A 21828-nucleotide genomic window follows, 5' to 3' on the forward strand; every position below is an offset into this window, starting at 1 on the left:
AAATGATCCCTCTTGAAACAATAGTTTCCCATGATTTTTAAAAAGGGAAGGAGAATTGAAGGTTCTTGAAAGGTATATTGACAGTACTAGAAAATAGTCTTCTAAAAACACAGAATAGTAAAGGTAGCAGCAGTGCAAGTATCAATATGCTTTAAATTTTGACATTTGGGGCCCCTTCCTCCCCAGCTGTTAAATTTCAAATGATTTACCCAACCCCTGGCCTCTAACTAGACCAATGATTCTCAACCAGGGTGCTAAGGCATCCCAGGGTACCACGAGATCCTTTGAAGAGTGCCACAAGGTGTAGGAAATTAGCCAGGTGTGAGAAGATAAGCGGATAAGTGAAGGCTCAGTCCCCATCAGACTATTCCCTCGCCCCCTCTGCCTGATCCCTCTGGAAGGAGGTAAGCCAAGTTATTTTTTAGATGGGATGCTGCTTAGTTCACAAAAGTTATGGAGAGGTGCTTCACATCTAACAAGGTAGAGAACCACTGGACTAGACTGTCCAAGAAGCATGCCACAAACAGCAGCATATAGTTTTTTTGAGTTCACTCTTTTTTCCATGTAAAGTAGATCAAAAGGTTTGATGGCAACAATTTTCAGGCACTCTAAATAAAATTGGAAGAAACAAATGTCATCCACTTATGCTTTAGAGATAATTTAGAGATTATGATTTATTTTATATAGTATCTTATAAATAAAATCACCACAACACCACATTAGCCAAGGTCAGTCTGCATATGCAGTGGGATCAGTCACTTCAAAATGACTGTGCCCACACATCAGCATGAAACAGTTTTTTTCTTGTATAATAAAAAACAGACAAATCCAAATGTATGGGATTCACTACCTGATAACGCTAAGGATAAGTTACTATCTTTTCCAAAACCCTGAAGTGTCATACTAACAAATACAGGGAGGGCAAAGTAATATCTTGTATTTTTGCAAATGCTGTTTGCATGCCTTTAAGAGCTCTATCATCAGTGTATCTAAGTACTGCAGGTCCCATCCTGTGCCTACTGGGTGTAGAATCAAGCCCATGTTGTATGTAGTACATCTTTCCCGAAGATACAAAATTCCTATGAGACTTTTATCTAAAATCTAGTGTAAAGACAAAAAACTTCAATCTTCCATTATAAATAACAGTCATTACTCAGACAACTGTGATACTTGCTTTCACTACTCTGACAAGCAAATGTTGATTCCTCTCTGCTAGAGAGTATGGGTGCCTAAACATGAGTGTGGAGGCTGCTCCAACACACTGTAATTACAATGCATTGAAGCAGACTTGATTAACTGAGCCTGCTGGAGCATGGTAATCACTGTACTCCAGTCAATATTCACGTCTGGTGTATCAGTGTTCCCATGCTTCAAAATGGAGATGAAGGCATTTTAACTAAAGTCTCCACCCACTCCCAGAGCACATGTAAAAATGCCCTATGTTTGTGTTATGCAAACATCCTGATGTCAGTTAATGCAAGGTCATCCAGTACACATAGCAGCTCATTCTAATTCTGCTTTAGTAAGGGAGGAGGAAATGTGTCCTCTTTTATTGACGTCAGGATTGTCACAAATGACACAATGTATAAAATTCACGGCTCAAATGCTTTAAGAACAGCATTGCCTTTGGCAAATGCAGCTTTGTAAAGGCAGACAAAAACTGTTCAAAGATGATTTATACTCTGAATGCTACCTTGGAAAATTTAGACAAGCACAATATCTGTTTTTTTTTTTATATATCTATAATTTAATGCCAATTTTAAGTTTGGCTTCAGTACTGCTCCACACTGTTTCCTGTTTCAATTACATCTGTATTAAAGCTAGATGACTCATAAAAACACCCTCAAATGTATATCATAAGCCCAGTTATCAAATCAGTTTATTATACAATTCACATCTCCCCTTATTAGTGATAAAGTAAACTAGTAGAGAAATGTGGTCACATATTGGTAACTTTGGAAGAGACAGAAGAGTCTAAATTAAAAAACTATATTTTCCTCTATCAAAACCCAAATTAAGACTACTGAAGTAAATCATTTTAAAAAGGAGTAATGTTTTTCCTTTCAACAAGTTACAAGAAATAAGATTTCAACTTACTTAAATATCAGTTTTTACAGGATATGGCCAACTTGAGGGAAACTCTCTCTTTCCACCTCAATTTGGTTAACAGTTCAGTGTTGTGATTACAGCAGCTTCCCTATACAAGTGCAGTCATTGTCCAGTTCAAAAAGTAACCAATTAGTATAGAATCTGAGCTTTTCCCACCAGTGGCAAGGAAAGACAGAAGTTTTCCTTAAAAGTTAAGATGAGCTATATGTTGGTGGCAGTGGATACATATACAAACTAAGTGCACATAGTGCCTGGGACCCACTGCCTATGACTCCATCTTGTCTCACTCAATCAATGGCAATCTCATTTTGAAATTGGGTTTTAAGCAACTTTTAGATAGGAATTTAAACTAGTCCGTATTCATTGCAAACACTCCTTATACTCCTATAGTTACTATTCCAACCAAAAAGTGAAATTTGTTGCATTAATACAAAACAACGAGCACAATATTAACAAATATGCAGTTCCATATTGGATGGAATACTTTTGATAATGTAAGCTTTTAAATATTCATTATTCACTTATGATATTATTTACCTCGCTGACAGAATAAAGGATCGCTCTACACTTTCTATGTTCAACTCATTCTGGTAAGCTTCATGGGTTGGTTTTCTAACCTACAGTGGGGACCAAGGAAACAAAAATACAAACTGAGTTAATGAGTCTTAAGAGTTATCTGTAACTATAGTCAAACTGAATCAATGCAATATCCCTTGCAGAAGGTGACAAAAGTGAAAAGAAGAACTCTTCAGTAGTTCATGCATTATCACATCACCTGCTTTACCTGTGACTAATTAAAGGGCATTTTTAATGTTTTTGAGCATTTTGCCTGGAAGATGAGTCTGAGGGCTGATCCTGAAGTTTTTAATAACAGGTTAGAAAAATACTTGCCAAGGATAGTTTTGACAGGGATGAACCTGCCTTGAACAGGGGAATGGATTAGATGACCTCCTGAATTTCCCTTCTAGTCCCATTTTTCTATGATTCCAAATCACAAGGTTCAAATTTAACTGACTCTGCAAAATGGAAGAGTGAGATTCTCCTGACTTTAGCTTAGGGCAAATAAGTTCCTTGACACAATTCACAGGGGACATTGCTGAACTAAATCCACTGTTAGCCCTCAGAGGTTTAGGAGGTAGAAGTCAGGTGTAAAATCCATATAGTATTGGTTGCTAATCGAAAAACTACTGACGTGCACACTATCAATCCTTTCAACTCACCTCAACCGCTGTCAGCATTGTGCTAGCAGCAGCCCAGAACTGACCAATTACTGCTGAGGCAAGATGCTCCCAGTAATAATATGAGGAGACTTGCACTGAAGTGTAAACCCCCGAGAAGAAGCTAAGCACACACTCTGAATAATGCTAATAAGTATTAATAAGGTGCCAAAGGTTGAGAAGCAGGCTGGTCAAGTGTGAATTAGTTTAAGTGGTGCCTTACTATCAATGCACATGAAATCAATGGAATCTGAAAAATAAGTACCATCCTCATGGTTTAAATGGCTGCCCACTTTGCCCATATGAATATTTTAATGAAACAAGAAAAAACAGGTTCAACTCTGGTGCTTCTCTTGGAGGCACCATTTTAAATCCCCCTCTCCCTGCTTAATGCTTGCATTTCTCCCCCGCTAAGGATCAGCAGTCTTTGGAGCCTCAGTCACAGAGGATTTGGCCAATCAGGAAGTAATCAGACTGTCATAACTCTATGCGTTTTGGGGACAGACAAAAAGTTCAATGGCTGCTGGACAGGGGGAAGGGCCATTTAAAACTATACTCAAGAAATAGGAAGGTTTTCAGGGAAGCTCAATATTGAGCCAAATGGCAGTTAAAACTAACTTGTGATAACAGAACTGATTGAAGGGCCTGAAGAGTCTGGCACGTTAACAGCATATCTAGACCATGCTCTATACGGCTCACCTTTAGTCACATACCCCAAAGTAAGTTTTCTCTTAGCTGACTGCCCCTGTCCCCTAGTATTAACTGTACTCTTTAGTAGTCCAAGAACCACAGAAAACAAAAACTATGAATTTTAATATTTATTTTCAATAATGAACTTGTCTATGAGTTAAAGTAATTTTTGGCAGCAAGCTTCTCTAGCAGATACCTCAGTGACTCACCTTCATTCCAGTCAATGAAAGCATATTGTTGAGTTTATACATGCCAGATTGTACTGGAGTTGTATACAACAGGGCGTCATTAAACTGCAATGAAAAACACCATTTTTCAGTGACTAAAGGGTGCTTAAAGATGGACAGATTATTTCTGGTATACTGTATTAACAATACATGAAATATATAAAAAAAATGATACATATATATTGAAAGATTAGACTAACAGGGTGTAATGGATACATTCCTGGACTACTGTTCTAGCAGGATCTGAGAAGAGGAGTCTATTTACTTGTAAATGAAGGTAACTTGTACTTACATTCTGACTATCTAAACATATTGGTCATATTTTTAAAGGCATTTTGAAGTGACTGAAGATACAGATAGTGGGATTTTCAGGAGTGGCAGAATATCTACCTGTATTTTTAAGTACATAAATATCATTAAAAATCTAGCCCAATGAGATCAGAATCAAAGTTATCTACTAATTTTGGGTGCCCAATCTGAGTGCCTGATTTTTCAGAATACATGACAGTATGCACTTTATTCTGTCAAATCACAGCTCCCACTGACTTCACCTGCAACTACAAGAGCTCGGTACTTCTGCAAGTCAGGCCCCAGCATCTCAAACCAGGCACCCAGAAATGGGAAACACCTGATTGGTGTCCATTTGTGAAAAGTTCGCTTTATGTGAATTATTCAGCATTTGAGGCAAAGGCAGGTAAAGAATCCAATTCTCTCAGAGCAGCATTCAACTGTTTTAGCCCAAAGGCCCTGCTTCTTCCTGTAGTCCCATCTCACTGGCTATACCCCTTTCAATTTCTGCAAAAAGTGAGATCAATTGTCCTACAGACAGCAGCTTCAGGTACTACAAGCCTATGATTCTTTCCTAGAGCAGATAAACCTTGTGCACCGGATGAGACTGTGGTTTTATGAGAAAAAGTAGTATGGGATCTTAGAATTGTAACTGAAGACCTACCAACATACATATGCACAAGGTGGCCAATTTAAAGTTGCACAGACAATTTAACTAAATAGAAAATAAGGAAATTGTTTATTGAAGTCAAAATTATTTTCCTGCAATGGGAAAACTCAAAAGCTCACAAATGGAGAAAAACAGGCTCATACCAGCAGAGAGACCATTCCACTTGTGGAAGTGTTTGGGTATTTCCAAGTAAGTAGTAGATAGAACTTTTGCTGGGAGGCCAATTGTGAATGTGGCAGTAATGCTCAGGCAATTTCATATTTTTCAAATGAAGATGAACAATATCTCAAGTGAAAATTAAATCTTATAAAACTTATATAAACAGCTGTTGTGATCGTCTATAATCTTTTATTGCAACAACCTTTGTTAAAAAAACAAACACAAAAATACTGACCAAAGGCAGACATGTAAATACCTATACTCAGTAGATATGATCTTTAAATACTGAGTGAAATACCAATCTTTAAAATACTTTCGATGTTGAAAGGGGAAAACAAATACAAGTTACATTTACTGATATAACATATTACTAAGTTATTAATATTATTTGTTTGGCAGTAGCATCTCAGGTACCAGCTAAGACAGCAGCCTTATCGTGCTGAACACTGCATGAACAGTGAGGCGATCTCTACCTTAAAGTGTATGCAATTTGAAAGAAGTGCCAGACAGAAGGAAGTGGTGGTCTTCCACGAAGGAAAGGAGAAGGCCCAGAGAAGTGACTTGTCTAAAGCCAAGAACATGTCAGCAGAACAGCCAAGACTAAAACCTTGAAATCAATCCCTACTCAATACTCCATCCAAAGATGTAAATATGTATTTTAAAAGATTGAGAAGTAATCTCTCAACCACCCAAACTTTAGGTTTCAAAATCTATTAATATTCAAGGAAGTAGAGGTGTTCTAAGTTTTTCAAGATTATGCTTTTTCCCGCAACAGTTATTAAAAAACCAGTAGCTGAGCCTTGTTCAAACAGTGGGAATGCTTGTTTGTTCTTTTTTAGTGTACTTGATACAGAATCTTGTTTAACTGTACTAAGAAGGCAAAACAGTGCTCAATTTACTCTGGCATTAGGCTTGCAGATATATACATGGCATCTCACCAGAAAAAACATTCGTGGCTGCATGACCTTCCTGGACAGCTTCATCAATGTTCCTTCTTTCAGGAAGACCTGGCAAGTCAAAGCAGATAAACAAATTGATTTAAAACTCAGCTGCTGAGGACTCAAACTGAACAAATAAGCTTCCTCTTTCTTTAAAGTTATTATTCACATAACGTATAAGTGCCCTTTTTACAGACAGAAATAATACACATAAAGCCCAAATGAGAAAAATTTGCTGTTCTGAAACAGAGTTTCTAACAATTTATTGTAAAAAAACCCACACTCCTGAATAAAACGTCCCTAATATCCTTAGGGGCTTAAGCCAATATAAAGATATGAATATGGGAAGACAACTATTTAGTCAAAATGTGCCTGTTTGTCACAATACACGAATCATACTTCAACAAATGAAAAAGATAGCTCCTATCAAAAGTGAATAACCAGACCTATCAACTAACCTAGTTTCCTGTGACAGGCTGAGTCTTCAATGCAAGATAAAATGCAACATCCAAACTGAATGGATCAATATCCAATTCAAATAAAATTGCTATCTTATTATGTATATGGCTGCTCATACAAACTCCAAAGACTGGGTTATGGGCTCATTTCTGCAAACATACAGATATGTAACTTCCTTCCTGTGAGAGCTGAAGTGTTGTAGCAGTGAGGGTCCAGGAAACATGCTAGAGATGAAGAGTTCTGTGGATGTCCTTTTACTGGAGCAACAACATGGTTGGAATAGATTTAGACAAGCTTTCAAATACAATGTAACCTGAAGAAAGCATTGTATTCAAAGGCTTGTCTAAGTCTATTGCAACCATGCAGCTGGTCCAATAAAAGATCATCTGCAGACATTTTTGCCCCTCTCATTCTTCCTGCAAGTGCTTTCACCGAAATGAACAGAACTGCAACTGATAAAGCAGATCACAAGAATAAAGCCTCCCACATCTGCAACTCACTTAAGTCACAGTATGAACCAGTACAGTTCTTCAACAATGCACAGAAACTACCAAGCTCATACTATTCAAGTGTAACTATGACAAGGATAAAAAGGTTAGGAAATCCAGGCCGTCTTCAACTCAGCTGTTGCTGCTGATCCCCAGGTCTCATTAAAGTCAACACGAATGGTGTGCTCCAGCTTATCTTTAAGTCTTGAAGCAGAAGCAAGACTGGCAAGCACAGCTGGCAACAAAACACATGTATATGTGTAGGGCTTTATGTATTAAAACTGGTAGGTTCTCATAAGAACATTTTTTCCTCAGAAAGTTAAAACAACACTTGAGAAGAAACATGTGTTCTACAATCAGCAATTAAGCAAGGAATCATTTTTCTCTGCACTTTAAGAGTGGACTTCTATGCTTTGTACTACCACAGTTTGTACTGCAGTTTCCTTGCTGCTGTCTACTGACTGCTATGTGGGGCACTTACCCTTCCTGGTTGTACAATCTCATGGTGTCCATTTAAACTGTACTGAATCTGCATAAGCTTTTGAAAGTTATCCTACAAGGGGAAAAAAAAACACATGCACAAACAATTAGAACTGTTTTTAAAATTTAATTACAAAATCATTTTGTGATGACATGACTTCAATTAGTCACTTTCCACACACAGGATACTTACTCCTTGTTTCATGATGTCATTAGCATGGTTGGCTACTTCTATGACAACAGCCAAAGCATCTGAAGTATGAAGAAACAATACTTTCGTTATACAGGCTTGTCAGTGGTTCCTCCTTCAAAAATACATTGCTTTTTTTGAATTTCTCTCTAAACTAGTTTTCCAGTTTGCTCCTTTCACACATTTGACAGCTCTGTACATATGCTCCTTTTCACTGCTATATTGTTTAGTCTCCCTGGTTGACATAGCAAGTGGGGAGAGAACAACATTAGTTGACTTGGGAACCTGAAAAGTGTGTACAGAGTTCCAAATTACTTTCAACTCTTTTTTCTTAATGAACCAGTTTTTCCAGACTTGTTATTGATGGAAGACCACCACTGGACCTTTTGTCACTGAAAAAAAAATTTCCACACAAAACAATCTAAACCTACTTTCCATCTGCTTACTTTAATAAAAAATGTGTGCTCCAATTTATTTCTGCTGCACAGCCAGACAAGTTTGAATGCGAGTTAGGTTCTCAAACACTCTTCTTTATTAAGATCTTATGTCCACGCAACCCTTCTGAAGATGGCAGGATTACAAGGGTGTCAGAGGGACAACACAACTGGGGATTTGCATGAAAATAACCAAGGAACCAATTTAGAGTCTTTATAATCAGTTATGATGCAAACAAAGGAAAAAAATCTTAGATTTCAGATTCTCAATTTTCTAGGGAAAGTGGATTTTATTTGTCAACTTTTAATATTCTCCAAGGGGGACAAACAAACAATTATTTTTCAGATAAACTTGAAACTGAACAGATAACACCTCCATTTACCATACATTAATAGGGATCTACCCAATTTACAGGGGCTGCCCTCCTGCAAATTCATGGACAGAATGGAAGGCCTGGCAGCTATTTTGTGGGCAGAGTGCAGCACCTGCCTCTTACCATGGACTGGTGGAGGGCATGGGGTCACATAACAGCCAAAGAGCAGTGAGGGGCAGGGGTGGCAGCCATCTTGCCAACAGCCTTTTTAGTGGTCAGCTGCCATCTTCCCCGCCCCAGCAGGCTCAGAACTGCTGGCTCCCTCTGTTTTTTCCCCCCATGGATTTCCTGGGCACTGACCAGATTTCATGGAATCATGAATTCAGCAGGTCCCTATGCATCAAATGCTTAGAAATATTTTTATTTCCCATATATTAGCAGTCTTTATGTCTTCAATCAAAATAAATACATTTACCTTGAGTATCCCTATAGTCTGCAGATTCCTCTAAAAGATTCTTTAAATAATCTGCATAAAAAATAGAAGGAAAATATATTAGAAACAAATCAAGCAGTACTAGAGAAAGGAGTAAAAGCATACAAATTTTGTTCAAGGAACTTACTTTTTATTAAACACATACTACAAGTAGCCCACACACTAGATTTTTTTTAAATCTCTTCAAATCCAAAAACCCAAGAAATTTTGTAACAGAAAAAACATGTTCTTAGCAGAAGCACAGCTAGTCAATATCTGCACACCACACATCTGCTATTTAAGTCTACTTTGGGGAATCAGGTATAAAAAGCATGAACAAACTATGAAATAAATAAAAATGCATGCTTTCACAAACACAGTTTTCCCCTATATGATATACTTTGAGGTCATCCAGAATAAGATCAACAAGCAGAAACTGTTCATTAAATAAATGCTTAGTGTAATAACATGCATCTATACCAAATTAGTATACGTGCTGCCGAAGCGAGCACAGAATCATTTACCCTCAATTTTATGTGGGTAGATTTTAACAGTTACAAATAACAGTTCAGCTTTCATGTTAGCCTGATTATAATTATTTAACAGTATCTGACAACAACAGTTATGGTATGCTTAAGTTTTTTTTCAGTAAAAGGAAAAATAAAAAGAAACATGCTACAATTTTGTACTTTGTTCATTAGTGAGAAAAATCAGTACTTAACCACTAGGTGGCAGACTTGATCAACAGCATATTTGTAGCTTGGAGGTTTACAATCTTCTTTCCTGAAAGACCATCCAATCTGCAGTGCTGTTGGAGGGTCTTAGGACGGCACGTTTCATGCAGCACATGCTGGCCCTAGCCCCACCTGCTGCATGTGATGCACAGAGCCTATATGCAAGGATGCAAGCTGCGTACTGTAGAAGGGCTAGAGCTAGCACAAGACTGGCCCTGCACACCAGATCTATGGCTAGTCCAGATCAGGCACACAGTTCACCCCCATATGCTATAACTGCTCTAGTTGGGCCAGAGGAATAGCCATATTTTATGAGATTTGGCACTCTCCCAATGTTCTTTTACTATTGTGCCTATCATGACACCAAACTTTCTCTCTCCCAGAATGGGGATTTACTTCTTCACCTTGAAGAAACCCTTTTCTGTACCAAAGATTAAGAAATTGTCAACTAAATCTAGTGTTCTTAAAAACAAATTTAAACAACTGCATGCACAAATGTTGAATGGGGAATGACTGGCTTGGCTATGAGGGGGCTACATACAGTGAGTTTCAGGGTAGCTACAGCCCCCACTGTAGCCCCCTCCCAGCAGTGCTACCCCCCACCATACCTGGCCCAGGCTCTGCTGGGAACAGGCCCTGGATCTATACAGCATGGACTGGGGCCAGGGTAGTTCCCACTGGAGCCTGGGCCAGGCGGGGGGGGGGGTGTACCACTGGGAGGGAGCTACAGCTACCTTGAATTTGCTGTAACCCCCTTATAGCCCCCTGCAGTACCACCACCTGCCCTGTGCCCTGCTTGGGCGGCCAAGGCTTCATGAGGAACAGCTTGGCCCCAGCCTGTCCCACCCAGCACAGATCCAGGGCCCACAAGCCTTCCTGTGCCCTCCTGGACAAGTGACAGCAGCAGTGTTGGAAGCCACTGGATGAGTCGCTGGACCAGCCACCTCCCCCTTCACCCGTACCTCCCAAATGAGCCCTTCTCTATCCCAAACCCCCAGAAGAGCTGCGGCTTCATCCCCAATCCCTCCCTGACTTGGCAGGGCTTGCCCCTGCCCCAGCCCCTGCCTGCCTCCCTCACGGTGTATTGATGAAATCTACATTTATAGCTTGCAACTTATGAGCCTATGTAAAGAATTTAAAAATGATGCAAATAATTACTTCAGTGCAAGTAGTATTGTCTCTAGCCTTGGGGTGATGTAACATTTCAGCAAGACATTTACAAAAACAATATAGTAAGATAAATAGACGATCTATGCAGAAGAGAAGCAACAGCGTCTACCATAACCAACATGCTCCCTTCCCTGTTCTGTATGCTGGACAGTTGAAGCATGGACTATGAAAGGGTTAGCACATGGAGAAGAGAAAGTCCATTCTGGTATACCACCAATGCAGTGAATCATGACTGCAATTTTATAATCCTCTGCCTCTTCCTCAGGCTTTGTGACTACAAGGTATAAATCGAAGCTTCTGTTCCCATCACGTCCCATTTTCCCCAAGACTTCCAGTAAAGGCTAATGCTGGTGGAGATTTGAAATGTTCCATTTTTTTTTCTTTGAATGAACGCTGTAACTGCCTTAAATCAAGAAGAGCCCATGATCTCCCATGAGATCCCAGACCTGCTTTGGCTAAAACTGGCAACAGACATTTTTGACCTACAGGGACAGTCTTATTTGATCATAGTCAACTATTACTCCAAGTACTCTGAAGTTTTGCACCTGCCAGACAAAACAGCTGGCATGGCAGTAGCCAAAATGAAGTCTGTGTTTGTATACCTAATGAGGTTGTTTGTGATCACTATGACCGCATGGCTGCATTCTTGCCACCTCTACAAGAGGGGGAGAAAGTAATGATGCAAACAAGTACAGGTTGGACACCAGCATCCATCATGACAAAAAGGGATGAACCGTGCTACTATGTAACAACAACCCTGAGCACTAATGTCTACGGGAGGAACAGGGACACTGAAGAAAGGATTACTCATCAGTACCAGCAGAACATGTCAATGTACCTCAAGAGATGGCAGCAAAACAAACTTCAGAAGAAGAACCAGACCACCATGAGCAAGAGTTTCATCAGATTCCACAGAGTCCACCAGTACCCAGAGGAACCTGATGACACCACGTAAACTAAGTATGGACATGTGATGAGACTGCCTGTGAAGTACAAGAACTATATAATGGGATAGCGGTAAAGGCTAAACCCCACTGATGAGCCAAGTGCTAGCAACCTTTGGCTCCATGATCCTGAAACATTTTGTGTTAAAGTAGCACCTGATGAACATCCAATTATTTAAAAGAGAGCTCCCAGAGTAAAGAAGGGAGATGTGGTATATGGAATGTACCTTTAAGGGGCCAGCAGTGGGATGATCCAGTCTCTCCCCCTGATGCCCTGTGGGTGTTGTTTGTGGTGATGGGTAGTTGTAGTGCTTCCCTGCATGATGGGAGCATGCGAGTTGCTGAATCCTGTTCTTAATAAAGATAAAGCTGTTTACCACCCCATCAGTCTCTGCTGAATGGTGACTCGAGGACAGAACCCCAAAGGCATAGAGGTGTGAGTGAGTACCCTATCCCTGGAACCCAATGGCATAGAGCAAACATTATATCCATGAGATGTAATGGAGGATCCATGTAGTTTGACAGGAATTCCACTAAACTACTTCTCTCCTCTGCTGATCTACAAGCCCACTTGCTTCTGCTACTGACAGCTCAGAAGTAACAAACAGCATCTCCAAGCAGCAGCAAACTATCACTGCTGCAAGTATATGTGGAAACGTATCATAGATACAAGGCTAGCCTACTGAAACAGAGCACATCCAAGAGGAAATTCAGTAGCTGACAGAGCCCTGGCATCTACCGTTGAACTGATGTATTTTCTCCCCCTCTTTCTACTCTTCAGTTCTCCCACATTCCTTGCTAATTCATTTCCAGAACAGGAAAAGTTTCCATTGGCTTTGTCTGCAGCAGATTAATTTATCACTGAAGTTACCTACATTCTTGTTCTCTTGCTGCCCTACCCATTTTGATGCTGGATCCAAATGCTTTGCATGTATTTTGAAGACTCAGCAGTGCAGACCTATGTCAAGACTTCCCAATATTAGGCAGAAGGTACTTTAAGTTGATTGAGCAAATGGACTATTGAGATAAAGAGGGAAGAAGGCGGTGGTCTCATGTTACCAAAGATAATATAATGCAATGTGAAAAGGCACTGTAGACTGAGCAATAGTAAGGAAGGTATGTACCTTGAGGAGCTATTTCACTGCTATTTCCCACTACTATATATATAGATACACAGTGCGTATGCAGGAAATAGCAGTGAAATAGCTCAAGGATACACGCACACAGACACACCCACCCCAGCACAGAAGCAATTCTTATTTTTTGTACTTTTCAGCCCTCCCACAGAACAAAAAAAATTCTGTTTAGAAACCAAACTCCCAGTCTCACAATGCAAAGCATGAACTAGTGGCCACTTAAGATGGCTCAGAGTCACTAAAGTCTGCCTGCACAGATTCAATTAATGGACTGGAATCTTACACAGAACACAGATATCTTACATGAAATCTCCCTGCAATCCATAAACATCAGTAATTAGGAACACTTTTTTCCCCCCCCCCCCACTCAGCTATAACATCTTTCAACTGCAGTCCCTGGCAAGGCCTTTTCCCTGCGCTGCTTTTGGCTCCATCTTTTTAATTAGGCATTGGACTATTTTAGAAACAAGGGCCTCTCCAATGAGGTTGGAATTAATAGCTGTCTCCCTGCTGTGCTTTCAGTAAGTGTCCTTTTAAAGTAAAGGAAAGGAAAACAAATCACAAAGCTTTTTATAGTCTGACTTTATCTTGTAAGAGACATGCATATTACCCCTACCAAATAATTCATTTTTATACAGGTTCCATCTCTGTCCCCCCAGTTCCCTGTAAACTTTTAAGGTAGTTGACAATAAAAGATTTTTTTTTTTTAAAGTCGCCTAGTGACTGCAAAGCAACACTTCAATGTGTTGCATAAAGCAGCATCACTAATATAAGCACTGTGGGGGAAATAGCAGTTAGCTGCTACAGAGCCAGAATTGGGTCATGGAGCATTTTATTTTTGTGCTTACTAAATAACCATAGGCTATTTTTAAAAATTCTCAGCAAGTAGTAGTAGCTTTAAAAACAGAAGCCTAAATATTTAGAAGTCAAGAGAATTATATATTTGTGACTGTGTACTTTATAAAGGAAAATAATACTGACTAGCTATTTCCATCACTATTTTCAGCCTACAGAAGGAGAAATAGAGGCCCCAGCATGATTTGGAGGCAGCAATTTTCCCAATGTCATGCAACAGGGCAACAGCAGAACCAAGAAAAGAACCCAGGTCTTCTGAAACCTAGTTCAGTCCAGGCAGCACTGTTTCTGTAAGAAGTCTATTACATGGATCAAAAGTTTTGTCTTATAATGCAAATTTAAGTTTATACCCCCTGTTGCTTCCCAGCTGTGGCATCCATGTGGGGGCAGCAAGGATGCAGCTTCCATCTGCCTAGCCCCAGCACAGGTCCCCACTGGCTGGAAGCTGCACCTGCATTCCTGATAAGGAGTGGGGGACTGGGAAAAGCAGCAGTGGTGGAGGTACAACTTCCAGATGCCTGGTGCCAGCCCAGATAAAGGGATTGCTGACATGTGACAGAAGCCACCCTAGCCTACATCAGACTAGAGATGGGCTGTCAGAGCCTGAGACTTGAAAAGGTTGCCAGACACTGCTTTAGATGCAAAACATTTTTTTTAAATAAGACTAACTTCAGAAATAAAACCAGAACTAAAATTTAGTATTTGGATCAGCCCTTCCTTTAAAAGGAAAAATATTTTATATTGAGTTGTCATTACTTCTTTTCTTCCTCATTTTTTAAAGTTCTTCCCCTGACAACCTCACCAAATGGATTCCACAGCTGTGGACACAGAACAAATCACCACAAGCTTGAGATGTGCAAGATGTCTTGTTAGAAAACACACTCTCTATTACTGACTGAAAACAGCAGTACATTTCTTAACGCTCCCAGCATTAATGTATAAAACTTCTAAATGCACAGCACATTAAGAAAGCTTCATACACCAGTAGTTAAATGCACGTTCTTTGCAGAGAGTTGCAATTGCCTGAGTATCAGTTTTCTGGGACATGTGAAAACTTGCTTTTAAACTTGTAAACAGCTCAGCTGTACCTGTCAATAGCAGCCTGTACTGGGGAATCCTTTGAACTGGCTTGAGGAGATAGTGCTTGAGTGCTAGACTAGCACAGCGAGGGCTCATCTGAAAGATAAACACACATAAACAACAACAATCTCCCAACTGTGAGCAAAAGATTCCCTGTTGGCAAATGAAATACATCCCCTAATTACTGATTGATTCTATGAGCTGCAGTGGCACACTTTGTGCTATCCTAACTTAATTTTACAGAAGAACACAGATGTCTGCTATACCAGGGTAAGGTTAATCTTTCAGATGTGTTATCAGCACTGCAATTCTAATCACTCCCCCACATGGAAGAAAATATGGAAAAACCAGTCATATGCCATAAAATTAGGAAGACAGAAGTATATATTGTATGCATGAATTCAACATATTTTCATTTCTTTTAAAAGGAAAAGAATATGATAACTCTCCTTAGCAATAAGAGAGATCAGACAACCAACAGTAAAGGCATCAGTGAGACAGGCTCATTTATGATCACTGGGTGGATCAGAGAAAGACTGCAGTGTTCTTTACAGAAGTTTGTGATGAAAAGCACAAAGACAACAAAAGTAAACATTTTTAGAGTCATGCTCCAACAGGTTTAATTGCCACCTTGGTTTCATCTAAAGATAATGCTACCTGTATCAGCAAAAGCCACCTTCATTAAGAAGATATATTTTATCATTTTGCTATTTTAGGTCTTGGGTTTTTTTGTCCTGCCTCTTGCCTCGCTGGTCTAACTTCAACCTGCTTCTCCACTTACAATAAGTAGCCTATCTAACCTTGTGTGCACATATACAAACAAAACAGAAGCCATTCAATAAGATGCATGTATGAAGTGGGCATATATCTGTGAGCACATGTATGCAGAGCAACAGGTCCTATGTGGTTTCATGGTTAAATTACTGCACTTCTGCTTGGAAAGACAAAAGCATTGTGTTGATCTGAGCAGTTCCTTACGTGTCCATTTCAACAATACTTTCATGATGGAATTAGGTTTGTCATCTTGGCAAAGACAAGTGTTCTCTGATGTTTATTCTAGATCATGGGTTGTCAACTGGGGCTACACGTACCCCTAGGGGTACTTGACAAGGCCCTAGGGGGTACGCACAGACAGGTGGGGACACAGCACCATCCTGCACTGCCATGCAGGCACCACCCACCTGGCCAATGGGGAAGGGAAAGCTCGCATGCAGCAGCTGCCACCGCTCCGCATCCAGCCACGCACTATCCCCCACTCTGTGTCTGACTGCCAGTGGTACACTGATCCATGTCCAGCCACCAGAGGTACACTGATCCAAAAAGGTTGAAAACCCCTGTTCTAGATCATGCATTTAGAGCTTATGTATCTTCTTTGATCTGTTGTAAGGGGATTAAGTAAGAGCCTGGCACTGGTTCATGATGACAATCTGTTTCTGCATGACTATGGCATCCTTTAGGTTTAAATAAGTACAACATTTTACCCAGTCTTGAAGTGTTATGAGTGACTAGTTATTTTGTTTACCTGCCTTTATTTTTTCTTTTTTTAGCAACAGTTGAGTCTTCTGAAAAACCAAGATCCTTTACTGCATCTCAACTTGGGCATGCAAAATCACTAGCTGCTCTTGGAAAACTAGATCCAATACTTAAATACATTCCAGCTCCCCCTCCCACCACTCATTCTCAACTGGAACCTAGAAACAAAGAAGAAATACCAAGTCAAAAGATAATCCTTGCAGTCTTACAAAAGGTCACCAGGACTAAACAGCCACAAGAACAGATTAAAAGATACCTCAAAATCTTTAACAGCAGCAGCAAAACTAGGGTTCCTCTTGCATTGTTCATCTAGCAATGCAATGTTCTTATCAAATTCTTTGATGTAAGTTGAATACATTTTCAAGTAGGGTCCTTTTTTCACAAATATATCAGCAATTCTCTGATGAGCAATCCTAGAAATAAAAACTGAGCAATGAAAACACTACAAATAGATTTTTCCTCAAAGCCTTATCTACAGCAAAACATTAATATCTCACTTTAATCTACTGTGATTAATGACCTGAGGGGCAAAGCGACCCAATGTTTAAGGACCTTTCCTGGAAGTCTTCCTGTGTCACCTACAGCTGGGGCTGGCAACCTTTCACACATTGCAGGCCAGTACACTCCAGTGTTGGTCCAACATGGTCCACATGGCTTCAGTGGCACATGAGCAGTAAGAAGGCTTTCCCTGTGCCATGGACAAGGCCAGGCAACTGGGAGGTGTGCCTACACTGCCGCCACTTCTTCCAGCCCTCTGCTCCCTTGATGCAACATGAGTCCAGCTTCTAGTTCATGTGGAGCTACACTGGGACCAGGCATCTGCAAACTGAGTCCACACTGCCATGCTTCTTCCCATCTCTGGCTGTGGCACAAGCCCAGGTGGAAGCTGCCTGGCCCCAATACAGCTTCCCACTGGCTAGAAGCTGTACCCACACACTGCAATTTCTAGAGTGGGGAAGAAGCGGCAGTACCATAAGCAGAACTAGAAACTATGCGTCTGGGATCAGATTTTTAAAATGTAGTTAAGGATCCTTATGCTTTAAGGATGCTTAAAATGAGGCCTAACTCATAGGTGCCTTGTGGGATTTTTAAGAGCACCTAAACACTAAGTTGAATCTATTCAAATCATAGTTAGTGCCCAAGCCCTTAAGAAAATCCACCAAGGACTTTTATTTACATCTTTATGTAACCCAGTACACCCTTAAAAATCATGAAGGTCTCGCCTGTATGCTTGCCTCAATTTTCTCATTTGTATCAGTGGAAAGGAACGTATGAGACCAAGATCCTAGTTCATACTTTTCTTGGAGCAGAGCTTAGAAGCAAAGACTCCACTGGTGCCAAGGAGGTAGTTACTGTCAAATAAAAGGGTCTCAAACTGAAAGTGTTTGGTTTCATGACTGTTCCCATGGGAGTGATGGTGTCATCACTTTGATGCCAAAGACCGCATGTTCAGTTTCTCCTGGGAGTCACTGCTCTCCCAGGAGAAACAATGAGAATTCAGATGTTCAAGCTTTCTCCCAGAGGAAAAAACAGCTCCGAAAGAAAAATAACCTAGGAACAACTACGGTTTAAATCACTCCCAGGACAGTTTATTTTAGGGCAGCAAATGTACATGCTGTGGCTTCTTTCAGTAGAGAATACAGTCCTCCAGCATCGCACCCTAGGAAACAATGCATCACTCATAGGGAGCAGAGCACCTCCTTCATAATCCCCACATCGTGCTGCAGGGATAGACAGGCTGTCCATGGGCAGTCTGGGTCAGCCAATCAGGGCTGTCCTATGCACTGCTACCATCCATTGCTTAGGCAGACAAAGGGAATCTGCAGAGTGTGCTGAGATGTGTACACTAGGCCTGCCACACTCCACACCCCTACACCCCACTTCACAGGACAGTGGCAGCACTGCAAGTTCTCTGCTCTTCAGGGCCACAGCATTTGACTGTCTGTACATGCAGCTGTGGGTAAGTTTTTCTACTAGGAGAACAAACCTGGGAAAATCCTCCCAAATTATATGAAGGTATATAAAACAGCCAAAGAGAGTCCTCCTATTGGAACTGGAAGGGATTCAATCACTGCTAAACATACAGCAACAGCAACATGGAACTCAGCTCAGGCAGACCAAGCATTTGCTGGGTTCTTAGACAGATTTTACAGTCCATGCTAAACACCATAGCTATTATCCACATCCAAGTGATATAGCTTAAGGCTGAATCAGATGAGTCTTAATGGGCTATGGTTACTGCAATGTAGACCTAACCATACTAGCTCAATACTGGATTTGCTGCAGAGCTGGAATAAACTGCTTATCTCATGGGCCACAGATTAATTGCTCATGGGTCACATATGGCCTGCAGGCAGCCAGCTGGACAGCCCTGGGGTAACTTACATATGCATGTCATTTTTGTTGCCAAGTTCTTTGCTGCTTTATTTTTTAAATGAGAGTAGTATTAATGGATTGATGCCTTGCTTTAAAGAGTAGAAAAGGAACAGAATTTTCAAGGGAATATACATCTATAAAAGAACTTAGTTAGGTTGCTAAAATTTCACTCAATGAAGGTCAATGAAGTTTGAGCACTTGGCACTTAAAACAGACCTTTTTGTGGGGGGAGGAGGGGAAGGATGCTAAATACAGATCCAAGGGCCTAATTTTAGGCTCCTATTTTTGAAATTTTAGCTTTAGTCCGTAATGTGGTTATACAAGCAGGGAGATGTGTGCATGTATGCACATGTAATACCCCCAAGTACCAAATAAACCTTTTAATACACATTGCCTCCATTCAAAAATCAGTTCTGGAGTCAAAAAAGTCATATAAAATACAAAACATTTGTGACTATGTTAAGATTTGCTTATCTCCCATAAATATTAAAATTAAAGAACATTGCATTCCTCATTAATAGTTACCAGTGAGACAGTCTCTCTTCCAATTCTCTTAAAAGATCCCGATTGAGTTCATACAGCTGAGGTAGGTAGTAAAGGATCTGATTCAGGATCCTGTCCTCAATTACTGGTTTTCCAGATTGCCTGGAGGCATGTGCCACTGCGTCTCGGAAATCCTGTTACAGCACAAAGATGATAGAAAACTCCTGTTAGAGGCTGGCTTTCAAGCAACAACAGCATTTCTTTGCAGTGCTTCCTATTACAGAAGTCAGGATGATACTATCTGCCTTATACTACTATGTGGCTTTAATTTAACTCAACCTCATGGGATATCCTTAAGCCCTTTCAGTTTGATACTAGAACTTTACATTCTCATCCCTTGTGTATGCTTATACAGAAGTCACATTTAAAATACAGGCTTAAATAAAATAGTGCAGACACTATATACAAGAAAGGCACAAGATAATTATTAGTATTAAGGGGCATGTCTACATGTTAGTTAACGCACTTTTACTAATGCACATTAAACTTATCAGCTCCATAGTGAGGTACTAGAAAAAGGCACATTGGCCTATTTTAATCCACATTAGCAAAAGAGCACTTTGTGACACTTAATGTGTATTAAAATAGGCTAGTACACATTAAAGCCCATGTGTAGATGCACTCATTATATACTAACTACTAATATTTAGTCTTTAACAAGTCTTTCAGAGTATTAAGTAATTTCATGTCAAGGTTACAGCTAATACCATTTTCTGTAAGGGATAATATTATACCAGCTGACAAAAGGATGATAGAATATTTTTTAACTGAGTTGTTTATGAAAACAGGCACATTTTGAATTCAATATAGCAAAAATATTGCTTAGGGACATTAAAAAAATCTATTAGAGCAAAATGTAGTCTCATAAAACTACTGCACATCTAGTCTCCCATTTACAGCAATTTGTTTATACATGTCAGTTTACTATAAGTAACTGAGAACCCTGGAGCTATCAGATTATTTTTTATTATAAAAAACATTTTACACTCATATTAGCTTACTTGAGAAAGTCTCCACTGTCTCAACCAAGAGTTGGTACACCTTCTGTGTTAAAATAAACTCCTGATTGGAGGGAGCATCGTATTTATTAGTCCTCTCAAAAAAATGGAGGAAAATCATGGCTCTGTTAAAGCAGGAGTTTTGGCTTCATTGGGGGAAGGATTTTACTGATGAGAAATACCATTAGCTAGATATGTTTTCCACCACTTACAAAAAAAATTTCAGGGATCTTTAAGACCACTGAAATGCTGGTATACCTTCCTTGAATAGCTGTATATAAAACATGAGCTAAAGCAGGGGTAGGCAATGTTTTTGGCTGGAGTGCTGAAAAAAATGCAATGTCTACCTTGCAAGGTGCCAGAGTGCTGGCATGCCAGAAAAACAAAACCAGGGCAGGGGTTACATGGCAGGATGCACTGCATATCAATATAGCTAATAATAAATGGGGGTTTTTGGTTTGTTTTTACAGTAACCTTTGTTCTGGTGTATTTTTCTGGTTAAGCATGTTGTGATAGGAGAGAAAAAAGAAAAAGGAGACAGAAAAAAGAGGTGAAGAAAAAGAAAAAGGAGAGAAAAAAAGAAATAGATAAAAGGAGAGAAAAAAAGAAGAGGAGAAAAAGAAAGAAGGGAGAGAAAGAATAAAGAAAAAAGAAAAGAGAAAAAAGAAAAGAAAAAAGAGGTGACGAGAAAAAGAGACAAAAAGAGAGGAGAGAAAAAAAGGAGAGAAAAGAAAAAGAAAAAAGGAGAGAAAAATAAAAAGAGGAGAGAGAAGTAAAGAAAAGAAAAAGAGAGAAAGGGAAAGAGAAAGAAAAGAGAAAAAAGGATGAAGAGGGTATATCCCTCGCCACCTACGACTCCCAACGCTACCAGCTGTGGCTCAGGCCTGCTGGTCCAGGGCAGTGTCCGGTAGAGGCAGTGACATCCCAGAAGCAGCCACTAGGGTCAGGGCACTTAGGCCTCCCCAATGGTCCTGGAGCAGGGGGAGCCTGGGTCCAGGGCTTGGGCAGACAGATGCCCCATCCCACCTGGGTGAGGGCAGCACCAGGGTGCTGAGTGCCAGGGCTGGGTGCTCAGGGCAGGGTCTGGGTGGCAAAGGGAGAAGCAGGTGCAAGGGGAGGCACTGTAGGTAGGCCAGCCCTGCCAGGCCCTTGACAAGGCGGCAGCTGGAGGAGAGCAGGGGCCAGGTGGGAAGCAGGGGCTCCCCCGGGGCTCTGCAGACTTGGGCCACGGTGGGTGGGCAGGCAGGGGCACCCAGCAGCACCTAAGATGGGGCATGGCCCACACAGCTCTGTGGGGATGGGCCGCAGCTGCCCTGCCTGTGAG

At 40.5% G+C, this 21828-nt stretch overlaps 1 protein-coding gene across 1 annotated transcript in view; it reads right to left on the minus strand.

Moving 5' to 3' along the window:
* The window catches only part of FGD6 (FYVE, RhoGEF and PH domain containing 6), a 99475-nt gene that overhangs the window by 20053 nt on the left and 57594 nt on the right, over positions 1–21828 (minus strand). Inside the window, exons 6-14 of the mRNA XM_019545060.1 lie at positions 19489–19640; positions 16844–17000; positions 15063–15150; positions 9139–9189; positions 7919–7977; positions 7727–7798; positions 6299–6367; positions 4226–4309; positions 2647–2726 (exon numbers count right to left, since the gene is read on the minus strand). Coding sequence (XP_019400605.1) covers positions 2647–2726; positions 4226–4309; positions 6299–6367; positions 7727–7798; positions 7919–7977; positions 9139–9189; positions 15063–15150; positions 16844–17000; positions 19489–19640 — 812 coding nt within the window. The remainder of the gene's footprint in view (positions 1–2646; positions 2727–4225; positions 4310–6298; positions 6368–7726; positions 7799–7918; positions 7978–9138; positions 9190–15062; positions 15151–16843; positions 17001–19488; positions 19641–21828) is intronic.

Source organism: Crocodylus porosus, unplaced genomic scaffold, assembly GCF_001723895.1.
Source record: "Crocodylus porosus isolate Cpor-Errol unplaced genomic scaffold, CroPor_comp1, whole genome shotgun sequence".
NCBI classification, from domain to species: domain Eukaryota; kingdom Metazoa; phylum Chordata; order Crocodylia; family Crocodylidae; genus Crocodylus; species Crocodylus porosus.